This window comes from Silene latifolia, chromosome 5 (genome assembly GCF_048544455.1).
Source record: "Silene latifolia isolate original U9 population chromosome 5, ASM4854445v1, whole genome shotgun sequence".
Classification (NCBI taxonomy): Eukaryota; Viridiplantae; Streptophyta; class Magnoliopsida; order Caryophyllales; family Caryophyllaceae; genus Silene; species Silene latifolia.
The window spans coordinates 81,645,480-81,659,318 of NC_133530.1; the positions used below are offsets into that span (position 1 = coordinate 81,645,480).

Consider the following 13,839-nt stretch of genomic DNA (forward strand, 5'->3'; position numbering starts at 1 on the left):
GACCAATTTGACCAACTCCACAACTAATCAACTTAATTAATCTAATCGTTTTCCTCTTACGAGGGCACTTTCGTTACATTCGAGTCGAGCATCACTAATCGTAAACTTAGTTCATCTCGTTTCGTCAAACATGTAAGTCTGAGGGTGTAAATCCTTTTTTATTTATTGTTCTTTACTTTTTGTATCACTAATGTAAGGTTTATGTCGAAAATACCTCTTAAAACCGATTTCTAAAACCTCGTTTAAAACCCTTTTTACAGATCACCAGAAGACAATTCGTCGAGAAAGGACGCAGCAACTGCTGCGCCTCTTCGAAGGAGCGCAGTGCCTGCTGCGCCTCTTCGTGAGGCTGCCGCAGTTTCTGCTTCCTCTCTTCTTCCTTTGTCCTCTGTAATCCGTCTTCTTTATTCGTTTTCATTTGTTCTCTTCAATTCTTTGTTACGATAGCATAATAATCTCACATGTATATTGTTTATCATTCATTAGTATATAATTCATCATTAAATCCGACTTAAATCCCTAGTAATCTCATATTTGCGGGTTTTCGTCATTAAACTCAATCTGGGTTGTAGAAATTCAATTCGATCATATTGGGTTTCTGGAATTCGATCTTTGATATATTTTCATCTGTCTATCGTCATATTCATCATTAATTTGTCATTAATTCGCCTTGTTTAGCCTATTTAGTTCACTCATGTCACTAATCAATCGTTCATCCATGTAAATAATTCATCTTATTTCGTCTCGTCCATGTTTTATTGCTTTTATGACTCATTCGTGTGTAATTAATGAATTAAATCACTTCCATCCGAGTAAATAAATTAACCGATCGTTAAAATCACCAATTAATATTAACGATTTGCAGTTCCGGCTTCACAGCCAGAACTCTTCCTTGGAATAGACGCAGCAACTGCTGCGCCTCTTCCAAAGGGCGCGATCTGCTTGCGCTGTTCAGTTGATTTACGCCTCGAACTTCCGTTCTGCCTTGACCTAGTTTAATTAGCTTACGTATAATTAACTATTAACCGTATTATCGCCTACTGTTTTGTTCGTTAATTCCTTTATTCTTTCTTTTTCTCAAATTATCCGTTTTAAAGGTATTTTCGACATAAATCGCTAAACCCTTTGTAATTATTGTAATTTTTATTATTGTAATTTTATTTTATTGCATATATCATTGTATTTTGTATCATTTGTATGCCTTCACATGTAATTGAATCTAAATCCCAACTTCGACTCAATTGTATGCTAAATTAATTGTTCACCGACTTAGTCTAATTCTCACATGTTAGGATTAAAACTTGGATGTTGCATTGCATGCATATAATCGACGATATATCGAGTATGAATAACTTCCCTAATCATTAGTAGAGGCCTCTATCGAGGCGGGCGGGATTAGGTGTTCGATCAAAAGAGCTTCCTAATACGTACCCTCACCCCTTACTCAAGATCTCTGTGAACATCCGTGTTCATTGGCATCCACGAGAGTCATTCTAGACATAGAATACTAAGGGTAACGAGTTCTTGGTGTTCATGTCTCTACTTTGTGTCTTGACATGACACGAGGTATTCGAACGGTTCCAATTTCCCATAAAAATTGGTGGCGACTCCACAAATGCAAACGCTTGTTTTCCAAGCACCCCCGTGGCCTCTTGTCCACACATTTACAAATTTAGAATAAATAACCAAACTATTTTAAGAACGAATAGATTTGGATCCCCATACCTCTAAGGTATCATACTATTCATTACGTTTCTTCATCCTTAACTAAACGACTCTTAAGATTGTATATTATAGGAATAGAGATTGAAATCTTGGTGAAGATAAAGTGGCCGGGTATGAGATTTCAAGGGATTGTAATGGAGTTATATACATGATACACTATAACTCCTCACCAAGATACCCAAACCAAACAGTGGAATTTCATTCCAATCCATTCCAATAACTCCCACCGTATACCCCCCGATTGTATGAATCAAAATGATATTAATAATAGTTATATTATATAAACATAGTTTGTATTTCGTATTGTTTCCTTTTTTTGTTTTTCATGTTTAAACTGCTCTTTACAGGTGGCACATAAACCTTATGGAGCGAGAACTGTTTTTATAGTGGGTGTTTTTTTTTCCAAGGGGTGGAGGCGGATTTTTGAGGAAGGGGAAAAATGTCTCGACGGGTAGGACTACTCATCGACGCTTACGACTATGATTTAGGAGATAGAAAAATATATTCATATGTGGGGGACGAGGGTTGTTCAAGGATAGGGTTAGGGTTAGGGTTAGGGTTGATTCTGATGGGTTTGATTGGCTTCTTGGCTTGTAGTGGAAGGAGTAATTTATTAGTGCACAAGTGTGATAAGTCTATGGTATAAATGTACGAATCATAGTTTTTCAACAAGTGTATGATATTTTAATTAGATCAAATTTTAAACTATATTATATTAAGATTTATAAATTTAAATATCAAAACAAACTTTATGAGGGATCATTTGGTTAATAAAGTCGGAATGGTATAAGATGGAGCGTTGTAGAATTTAGAATCTCTTATTTTTTCTATGGCTTTTTGGTTCATTTTAAGGGGATGTCCGGTCGCGCCTTCTGGAAAGGAATGAAATTGCTACATTCCAGTGTTTTGTTTGCTTACATGGTGTATCATATAATGGAGCTAGATACCCAATGGATTTTAACCCAATGGATTCTAACTCAATTTTAACCAATAGAATATCATACCCATCTTACTTTCTTTGTATCAATCTTCATTCCTTTCATTTACAAATTTAGAAATAATAACCAAACTGTTTTAAGAACGAATAGATTTGGATCCCCATACCTCTAAGGTATCATACTATTTCATTACGTTTCTTCATCCTTAACCAAACGACTCTTAAGATTGTATACTATAGGAATAGAGATTGAAATCTTGGTGAAGATAAAGTGGTCGGGTATGGGATTTCAAGGGATTGTAATGGAGTTATATACATGATAGACTATAACTCCTCTCCAAGATACCCAAACCAAACATTGGAATTTCATTCCAATCCATTTCAATAACTCTCACCGTATACCCCTGATTGTATGAATCAAAATGATATTAATAATAGTTATATTATATAAACATAGTTTGTATTTCGTATTCTTTCCTTTTTTTGTTTTGCATATTCAAACTGCTCTTTACGGGTGGCACATAAACCTTATGGAGCGAGAACTATTTTTATGGTGGGTGTTTTTTTTATTTTTCCAAGGGATGGAGGCGGATTTTTGGGGAAGGGGAAAAAAATGTCTCGACGGGTAGGACTACTCATCGACGCTTATGAGTATGATTTAGGAGATAGAAAAATATATTCATATGTGGGGGACGAGGGTTGTTCAAGGATAGGGTTAGGGTTAGGGTTGATTCTAATGGGTTTGATGATTGGTTAGTTGGGTGGAAAGGCTTGGATATGGAAAAAGGTGGGTAAAGTGAGGTATTGATTGGAGAAGGTAAACAGATAAATTTTATTTGAAAAGTGTTTTATATGAAAATAAGAACCCGCTAAATAATATAAATATAGGCTAAAACCTTTAAATTATCATGTATATAAACTCAATTTGTTTCTTTGCTTGACACAAAACTAAACAATCAAATGTTATTCATCCTTCAATCCAATCCATTGCTCCCTTGGGTCATCACATAAATTTTAATGTGGAATAACTTTATAGTGTTTTTTTTTGTGGCAATATTCTTAGAAATAATTAGGGGTGTAAAAAATGTCGTAATGTGGAGTTTTAGTTGCAATGGTATCATTGTAAATAAATAAAAGAGGATAATTATGTCAACTATTTTACCAAGTACGAAAGAGAAACATTGAATTAGATTGTATGGAAATTGTATGTGGGAACATTGGATAAATATGGAGGGAGTATATGTCATGTCAATATTATATCATTAACTTTTAATTGAGTCTTTTTTTTTTTGGCGTGATGAAAATGATTGTAACACACCTAACTCCATTCCATTATATCGTCTCGGGTGTATTGTTTGAAACCCTCCATTCCTTCACCAGTTCTCTCATACAGTCATACCCCACTTGCTAACTAAACAAAGAATTTTTCATGTTTTTGTTTCCCTCTCATTTCCTAACCCAACAAGGTCTTGATAATCAAAACATATTGTTGTTCTCTACTATTTCTCAATATAGACATGATGTTAAGTTAGTAACTGGTCGAAATCTAAAAGAATAGTATATCAAACATTAGATGCACAATAATTAGAGTTTTACAACTAAAATAAGTAGTGCAATAATAAAATATAGTTACAACTTATTTTAATATCCGTGCAACGCACGGCCACGAAAACTAGTAGTGACTGTCCTAGGGTTATACCATGCAAAAATAGCAAAAATAGACAAGATACTCAAGCAACTGCGATTATCCTGATAAGGTAGGCAAATTCTTGATTGTAGCTATTAAATGAGATATAAAACGGCTACAAGGGTTCAAACGGGTTAAACAAAAGGCAATGTAAGGTTAATTTGAACGGTAAGAACCACCTTTCCTCATGTACTTAATCATATGAACGCGTAAAGTATCAAGAAAATAATTTTACACTTATGCAGTTTGATGATACGTATTCCACAAGGAGAACCACACTCAAGCCTAATTGACAAATGAGACCGGTTTATTGATTTTCCTGGACTAGGAAGCTCTATAGACCTCAAAATTTAAGTAGTTACCAACATAATTTAGTCAAATCTACTTAGCATAAGGCATGTCATATACGGTCAAGACTTGAATTATTAATTTTTTTTTATGAATAACGGATCAAAACAATATACATGGATAACTATATTGGGATTCAAATGCAAAAACAATGCAAATTATCATCATTGCTACTCAATCTACCAAGACTCGACCTGAAACAAAAGAAAAACATGTTTTTGTATTTTAATTTTTTTAAAAATTTTTATGGATTTTTCGTTTTAAAATGCACACAACAATAATTAAATCACACAAATGAAATTAAATACTACCCCAAACCTAGATGTCACAGTGTCCTCACTGTGACGCCTACATCATATCAATCACACAGCAAATCACCATCAACCTAAAGGACACATCTAACAAAAGGAAGGGGAAAGAACTAGAGGTAATACAATAAAAGTAGCTGCAAGGAAAGAGAATACCGGGTGTTTTGGCAAGATTTTATGCGGATGGATTGTGTGACCAGGGAAGTATTATGCAGGGTGATCTAACTCAATGAACAATGCCTGAGTAGTATAGTAAATAAGTAAAGAGTAAATAATTGAAAATAACACAAGGATTTATACGTGGAAAACCATGAGAATAAGGGAAAAAACCACGGGCACCAAGGCATGAGGGATTTTATTGTGGTTGATGTAGGTTGGCTAGATACAAGTCTGCCAGGCTATTTGTAGTATGAACGTATATATGATTAACTGAATAAAAACGTATATAATAGAGTAAAGTGAGTAAGTAAGTGATAATCCTCCTTTGTGTCTTCTCTCTTGCTATTTATAGTAGTCTTCATTTGGCTTCAACGGTTGTTTCCTTGATTGTAGGTAGCCATTGCTAGATAATAGGGAACGTGCCCACTTATTGTTGTTGACTTTTCTTCATTCAGCCGTTGCTTCCATATCCTTCACGGCTTGTTGGTTGTGCTCCCTTGATAGTAGGCTTCGTGGACTTAGTCTTCCTTGAAAGTAGGAACCGCCCTATTGTTGGCTGGTCATTGCCTGACGTGTATAAGTGAATATCCGTTGTATGCTATATGTATATTTCTTCTAGACATGCCAGATACGACGGTCTGACCTGCTTTTCCCTCCTGGTTGGCGTCTGTATAAATGATAGATATTCAATTCTGGGTTTTCCCTGTCTAGCCTGGCCTGATGGTTGTTGCCTGACGCTTGTCTGACCAGGCAGGGTAAATCTTGGCTCAACAATTGCCCCTTATCTCCTTACTTCCGCTGGTTCTGGCCAGGGTTGAGGAAATAAAAAATCGGGCCAGACAAAAATTAGAGACTTGCTGGAGAAGACTTTAGAGTTTATGTTCTCTTCAACTTCCTAACGGCTACTATACATTTAATAGGGTAGGTTCATCAAACCCTATGAGAGTCATAACTGAACTCATCCACTTGCAATATCCGTTAGCCCATTTGCTGCCTATAAATTGATTAAAGCCATCAATCATTTCCTCCCTACTTTCAATTCTCTAAATTTCCAATCTTTCTCTTCCTTTCTCTGATCTCTTTGTAAGACAATTTTCGTTTCTCAAAAATTCAAATTAATCCAAAAAATGGCTGGTGGGAGAAGGAGAACTGCTGCACCCAAAACTGTCGAGGCTAAACCAACTCCAGCGGTGGTCGACGTTCCTGACGTCATTCCTGAGGATGAGGTTATTGAGGTTTCTCCTCCTGCAGAAATTTTGGCTATTATGTACAAAGGTGCCAGCTTTGCTCCTGTGAAACCGTTATCTACTTTATTTCCTGAGGCTAATCATCTCAAACCCTCTTTTCAACATTACTTAAAGGGTAGAGGTATCCTTCCTAGTGAGACTGAGGTTTGGATTCTAGAAAATGGCCCAGTCAGGGCCAATTGGTGCAGCCCTGGCTGGTTTTGTATTTTTGAATGGGCGTTCATGGGAGGTTGTAGGCTTCCTTTTACTCCATTTATGGCTGACATCATGAGGGCTATAAAGGTTTCTCCTTTCCAACTCATGCCCATGGTGTGGAAGATTGTTCAATCTGTTGGGCATTTGTGTGCCAAGCATAACTTGGTAATTACCATCGAGAACTTTAAGAACGTTTATCACCTGAAGAGCAACACTACTGGGCGTTTCAATTTTCGTGTCAGGGCTAAGATGGCTCATCTGATAACAAATTTTGATTCAGGTGACGACAAGGGCTGGGCCATGACCTATATGTTCGCCAGGGCTGATTCTATTGCCCCTGATCTGGAGTATCTCAGTTATCCAGCTGTGAAGGGTGGTAAGTATTTCCCTGCATAAAATCAGAACATAATGATTTATATGTAAATTCTAATACGAGCTTACTTGTATTGTTCCATAGTGGTTGATTGGGCTTGTGATCCTGATGCTGAAGGTTCAGCTGATCGTATTGCAGCCTTTATGGCTCTGCCAGAGGAAGAGAGGACTTTGCCTGCTTGCCTTAGCCAGGAACCTTTGCCTCGTTTTAAGAAGGCTAAGCTGAGTACTTACAAGGCTATCAAAGGTGCTAAGGCTTCTGGGGCCACAGCTTCTAGAAGTGAGTTTCGTTTTCCTGTGTTGATTTTTATGTTTGAACATATGTTAGTATTGCTGATATAGGGGTTTGTCGTGTAGCTACCAGGGCTTCTGCAAATATCGTCGGTTTTGTCCTGGCGGAAGTGAAGGTAGGGATTTCTCAAATCACTGGGGAGAAGTCTCGAAGCAGTGAGGCTACATGGAATGACAGTACTCTCCAGATTTAGGTCCTTACTCATCAGGCTCAACTGGTGCCTCTCCCGCGGGCTATGGGTGACCTTTGTGAGTCTAGGTAGGCCAATAAAAGGAAAAGGCAGGAGGAGGTTCCTGAAAGAGTTGGGGCTGTTGGTGAAGGTGTAAGCGAGGTCAGGGCGAGGCGTGGTGATGTTCAGTTTTCCAAGGAGCAGATCCAAGCTCATTCTTTCTTGGTTGACGATCCCAATTCCATGTACCATGATGAAGAATCATCTGCCCAAGCTATGGCTCCTATGTACCATTCCAGGGACGGTGCTGCTAACATGGTTGGTATGCTGCAGGGGGGTATAATTCTTTCTTCCTGGTCTTCATTCTGCCTGTGAGTTGAAGTCTTCTAATGCCAAAAATAACATCCTGGATTGGGAGGTGCAGAGGTTGAAGAAGGATGTTGAGGTCCTGAAGACTGACATGGAAGCACTGAAAGAGGAAAATGAGGTCCTGAAGAAAGAGAATGAGGCAGGCAAAGCCAAATTGGTCGTTGAAGTATCCAATCTAGGCACTACGCCAAATAATAGGTGCAACAACGGTTAGATAAGGTGATATACCGTTGTAATACAAAACCCTTTCTAAATCTAGTATGGTCTATGAGTGAATTACCAATATTATCCCTAATTGTTTAACCGTCACTCCTTCCATCAAAATGCATTACCCCAATTCTTTTTACTCCGTAATTGAATGGTTAGAGTTGTTATTTTACCCTTATTTCCTAGATCTTTTCTAAAATAGAAAATAAGACAACAAAAATGGTAAGAATCTCGTACTTCATACTATAAGCCGGTTATTAAACATTATTCATCAATTTATGGGGAAAAAAAAATTGAATTAACAAGCTGCCATTGAGAGAAATTCAGTCATAGCTTTCGTGTTAATCACATATCAAATTTTTCACGAAATTGAACATATGTTTTATTCCATCTGAAATTGACGTTGGATTAAAAGTTAGTCACTTTTGAGTACATAGGAAAAAAAATTGTGTAAGCATCCAACTAGTTGTGTAACTCTTTCCAATTGGCAGAAAGTATCGTATGGCTTGAAACATATAGAAGTAGCTATCCATCATATTAAGGGCTATTGTCCTTTTTACTCACTTAACTAGTACGCCAAAAAGGTAGATTACTTAAATATTATCTCATGTGGGGATCAAAGTCCTTTAATTTGTCTTTAGACAATTGAAAGTGCCCTCTTTCTCTATGTCATATTTGTGTCAACGAGTCTACATACGTTTACTTAGAATGATGATGATGGAAATGTATAAATCGTTACATACATGAAAATGAAAGTAACCCTAGTAAACATCGAAATAGATTTGTAGTGTGAATATTGTGAGACAATCATCTCAACCAGTAAGTTGAGGTGTAATTATTGGTCTGAATTTAAAGATTATTGTATAATGTATATATACTCATATCATCAGCTGAAATCTTACACGTAAAGTATTAAAGGCTCTCAGAATTTGAATTTGAAACATTAAGGTTATCAGACACTTCTAACATGCATGGGAATTGGGATGATTATTTCAACCAAAAATCTAAGCTGGTACATAAAACGCGAACATTGAAGCACTTGTACCGATATTGTCTAAACAGTTTCGACTATTTTTGTGATCAGATTTCGTATAATAATGAAAAAATATGGTAAAATCGATAACGACGGTTGAGAAACCAACACAAGAAAAATAGGTAGAAGTGGGACTTTGATGAAAAGGGTTGTCAAAACGGTGAAAACAATCAACATCTATGAAGGGCAATAATGATGTACGTACATCCATTTAAGGACTATGGTTCTTTTGAATGTTTATGTTTATGCTCATACAAATTTAAAGGCTCTTCTTTCACAATTTCTGTATGAATTTAATCATCATTATCAATAGATAAATTATATCTAAAAGAAAATATTGAGGCCCCATGAAAAATAAATGAAGAGGATAAGTACTTACACTTAAGGACTTAAAGTTGTGTATGTAGGAGCCCAACCCGTAATGGCTTAATATTCAACATCGGAATTTATTATGAGATCTTAAATATGTATACACTTTATTTTATAGTAATATGTAAACTTTTTAAGTTTGATGTGGACAATTTTCAAGATTACATTCTGACTCGATTTTTCTTCATTTATATTCAATTTTTTTCAATCAAAAAATATATTTCACAAAAGATACTTTTATGCGGAATGTAAATATTTTATTATAATATTATCATTTTATTTTTTTTTATTTTTTTTAAGCCGCTATCTTTAATGCGCACTAGGTAAACTCTCAGCTATACGAGGTAAGCCTCCAAACCACGTATACCAGGTAAATCACCTAGGAGTATTTTTTACCTTTTTTTATTTTTATTAAGAGTCGTTATTGATTGAGAAACCAATAATAATTTTGAAGTAAATATGGTACCAAAAGTCATAAAATGAGTTCGTATAAACATAAAATGGTTGTACTAATACAAAGGGTTCCTATCTATGTTTAAATAGGTACTTTTTTTTTTTTTTTTTTTTTTTATGATAATTGGTATCAAATAAAGAGTCATTTTAATCTACTATTAACAATAAAAAAGTGTACGGAAAATACTTTAAAATGATACGGAAAAATGGTCTCTCACTAACTTACTCCGTATTAGTTATTGAGAAACCGTCTCCTATCCAAGGACTTTATGTTGATGTATATGCCATATTACATCCTACAACTTTAAATTGATGACTTAGCATCTTCTCGTCAGCGAGAATAATAATATGCATGCATTTAATGTCATTCTGAGCTGGTTTTCAATAATTTTACACGGTTTTAGACAAATTTTAAGTCATATATATTGATTAGATTATCGTGTCTTGTTCACTTCTTCGGGTTAAATTTTGTTCGAAAACACTATGATTAGGGCCAAAAAAGATGCGACAATAGCCAGTTTTCAATTAGTGAAGTCACCGTCTTTCTTTTTCACTCTAAGCTTTCACAATTCACAAATTTTTATCCGTGCAACGGTCACAAGTTTATGACGTTTTATACCCTAAAAAGAAAGAGAATTGTAAGAGGTTGTGACCTTCCTAAGCAAGACTTGTTGTTCATAATTCTTTGAAGATATAAGAAGTTCATAATTTACAACTATTATAGAATAAATAATTTTTTATATGAATTTTAGAAATTTTTATACTCTAATATTTTTAAGTACTTTCCGTGTCGTCTTTTGTCAAAATATAAGTAATTTTTTTGTCTTTTGTCGATTCACTTTCAGTTTCCATATAAATTTTATGGAACTTCCTTAAAATTTAAATAAAAACTTCTACAAGTATTTTTGTTGATCACCCTTGACAAAATAAAGATTTGAGTTTAAGAAGCAAACAAATGTAACAAAAAAAAAACGATATAATCTTTATAGTGCGTGAATAATCTTACCTAAACATAAAGATATAAATACAGAAAATATACAAAATACGAGCTTATAATGTAGTTCTTCTATTTACTTAAATTTCATACGTTTCATTAAAATACACCTCAAACATTATTAAACAAACGTATAAAATTTAAATGAAATGAGGAAGTAACTAAAAAACAGACTCCATGTAGAACAAGTCAAGCATTTATAATTGTACTATAAATAATTCACACAAATAATATTCCATTAGCCCCCCTTTCCAAGAACTAGAAAATGTCACGTATATGGTCCTATTTACAATATGCAAAACCCAAAAAAAAAAAAAAAAAAAAAAAAAAAAAAAAAAAAAAAAAAAAAAAAAAAAATACGACCTCTATAGCACACTTCTGTAAAATGATAAGATGAACAATGAGTAGAAAAATAAAATAATTAATAGTAAAATAAAAAAATAAAAAATCTCACTCTTTTGAAATTCCGTTTTAGCGCTAATTTTAGCGCTTCCAGTAATAGCAGTAATAGTAGTAATAATAATAATAATCAATCGATTATATTATATTATACTCGTATTTAACTCAGAAAATCTGACCAAAAGCTTCAGCAAGCCTCTGTAAGTCCTTGTTATACATGTCGGAGCTGCCGCCATGGAAGCCTGGCAATGGTGGAGTTGTCGGCGGTGCAAGTTGATGCCAATTTGAAGTACTTGTAAAGGGCATTGAGCTTTCTGTCTTAATCTCACCGTAATTACCATGATTAGTACTTTGATTATGAGGGTTTAATAGTAATGGGGTATGAAGATACTCTGCCCATTTAATTTCATCCGGGTTCGGGTCTGATAACCCGGCTGCATTCATATGGGTAACTTGTTTGCTCAACTTATTTGAACACAGGTTATTATTATTATTATTATTATTATTATTACTATTACTATTATCGTTACTGTTATTATTATTGTTGTTATTATCGGTGAGTGCCCAAGAGAAGGTGTCATAAAATGAACCATTACTATCATGGCTAGTACTGGTCGTGGTCGTGGTCGTGGCGGCCGTATTATTATTATTATTATTGTTGGAAATGAATGGGATCATAGGATTAGACATAATTGATGAAGAATTACATTGGATTGGATCAATATACGCTGAATTATTGGATTGATTTGAGGTGGGTATGATTGAATTAAAGCATAGAGATTGTTGGTTTTGGAATCCATATGATCCATATAATGTTTGAGGGAAAAATTCATGGGTTGATATTGATGCTTGATTTGGTTGTTGTTGTTGTGATGCCAAGGTAAATGAAGTTGGATTGTTGTTGTTGACTACAAATGAAGTAGATGGTGTCATTGATGACTTAGGCTCCCCAATGGCCTTGTTGGTGGCCGAGGCGTTGCTAGCGGGTTTTTTAGTGGCCGTGGCGGTGGTGTTGTTGCTGTTGCTGGATTTTGATTTTTCTTCTTCATTGTCTACTTCAGACAAGGGCTTATGGGTACTTGGGTCTATGCCTCTTTGCCTTAGCTTCTTCTTAAGACAAGAATTCCACAAGTTCTTTATCTCATTGTCAGTTCTTCCGGGTAATTGTGCTGCTATTTGGGACCATCTGACATTATTTTCATACAATAATTAATTACTGAAATTCATCATCACATTTACCCATCAATGATGGATACTGTACCATAATAGTATAATACTCCGTCATTATAGTATTAAGATAACGCCTTAAAATCTCCCGCTTATATCAAATAGACCGGTTGTTTTCCGATGATAAAAACAAAAAATATTATATTCATAATAAATAAATAAATAAATAAAACATACTTGTTCCCAAGTACAGCATGGAGTTCAACAATCAAATTCTCTTCTTCTTGAGAGAAAGCACCCCTTTTTAAGTCAGGCCTCAAGTAATTAATCCATCTTAGCCTGCAACTTTTTCCACACCTTTGAAGACCTGCCCCATAAATCAATCCAATTATAGATAATTATTTTGTAAGACCGCTTACTTACTGTGTGAGATGATCCTTTTATTTATAAAAACACTCAATTATTGATAGTAATAAATGAATGTTTAACCAATACTATACAAGAACAGTCTGTCTTGTCAATCTCACACTGTAAAACGGTCTTTATTCTATAATTTGCGCGTATTATATTATATAGCATAATTAGTCTATAATGTCGAAGTAGAAGTAAGGGAATGAAGTTACCAGCAAGTTTAGGGACAGAACTCCAACAACCATGACCATATTGAGTAATATGCCTTAGAAGCTTCTCATCTTCTTCAGGTGACCATAAGCCTTTCCTAAGCTTCTGTTTGTAGCAACATGAATGCCTCCCCATATATTTTTATATATATAATATTGATTAAATTAAATTAATTTGTATATATACCAATACAAAGTTATTTGAAAGCAATGTTAGAAGGAAAAAAGTGTGAGCAATAAGAAAATGAAGGCTTCTTAAGGCTTGTGTGTGTGTATGTATGAAATAGACTTAAAAAGGAAGTGAAAGAGAGGGATTTTTTTATTTTTTTATTTTATTATGTGGGTTTAGAGAGAGAAAGAAGAGAGAGAAGTTGACAAGGAGAAAGGGTGAGAAAATGAAATGGCAGCTTGTGTGGAATCTTGGTTTATAGAAGAAGGGAGATGGAGATGATGAGGTGAGCTTCAAAGGAGTTGAGGAGGGGGAGAAAAGTCACATCTTGACATTATGATTGAACTCTCTCAACTTCATTTAAAACATTTATAGCATAAAATAAATTGTGTTTACTTACTTTTAATTTATTGTGTTTGTCATAGTTGGAAAAAAAATAAGTCCGTGAGAAATAATATATTGTTTTTGGTTTTTTTGATAAATTATTGACCTATATTCGTAATGAGTTGTAAGAATTATAAATTACAATACAATTTTGTTCATATTAAGATTAAATTGAAGTATCCCCAAATTATATACAATCTTATCTTTTGCATAATTACTTGCGTAAAGCAATTCTA

The 13,839-nt window shown here is 34.6% G+C and overlaps 1 protein-coding gene across 1 annotated transcript; it reads right to left on the reverse strand.

Moving 5' to 3' along the window:
- Positions 1-11,003: 11,003 nt before the first annotated feature.
- Positions 11,004-13,541, reverse strand: LOC141657641 (transcription factor MYB61-like). The gene is made up of 3 exons (XM_074464932.1): positions 13,054-13,541; positions 12,668-12,797; positions 11,004-12,449 (listed from the first exon to the last, which is right to left on the reverse strand). Exons 1-3 carry the CDS (start codon positions 13,184-13,186, stop codon positions 11,429-11,431), a joined length of 1,284 nt encoding a protein of 427 aa, XP_074321033.1. The 5' UTR covers positions 13,187-13,541; the 3' UTR covers positions 11,004-11,428.
- Positions 13,542-13,839: the final 298 nt, after the last annotated feature.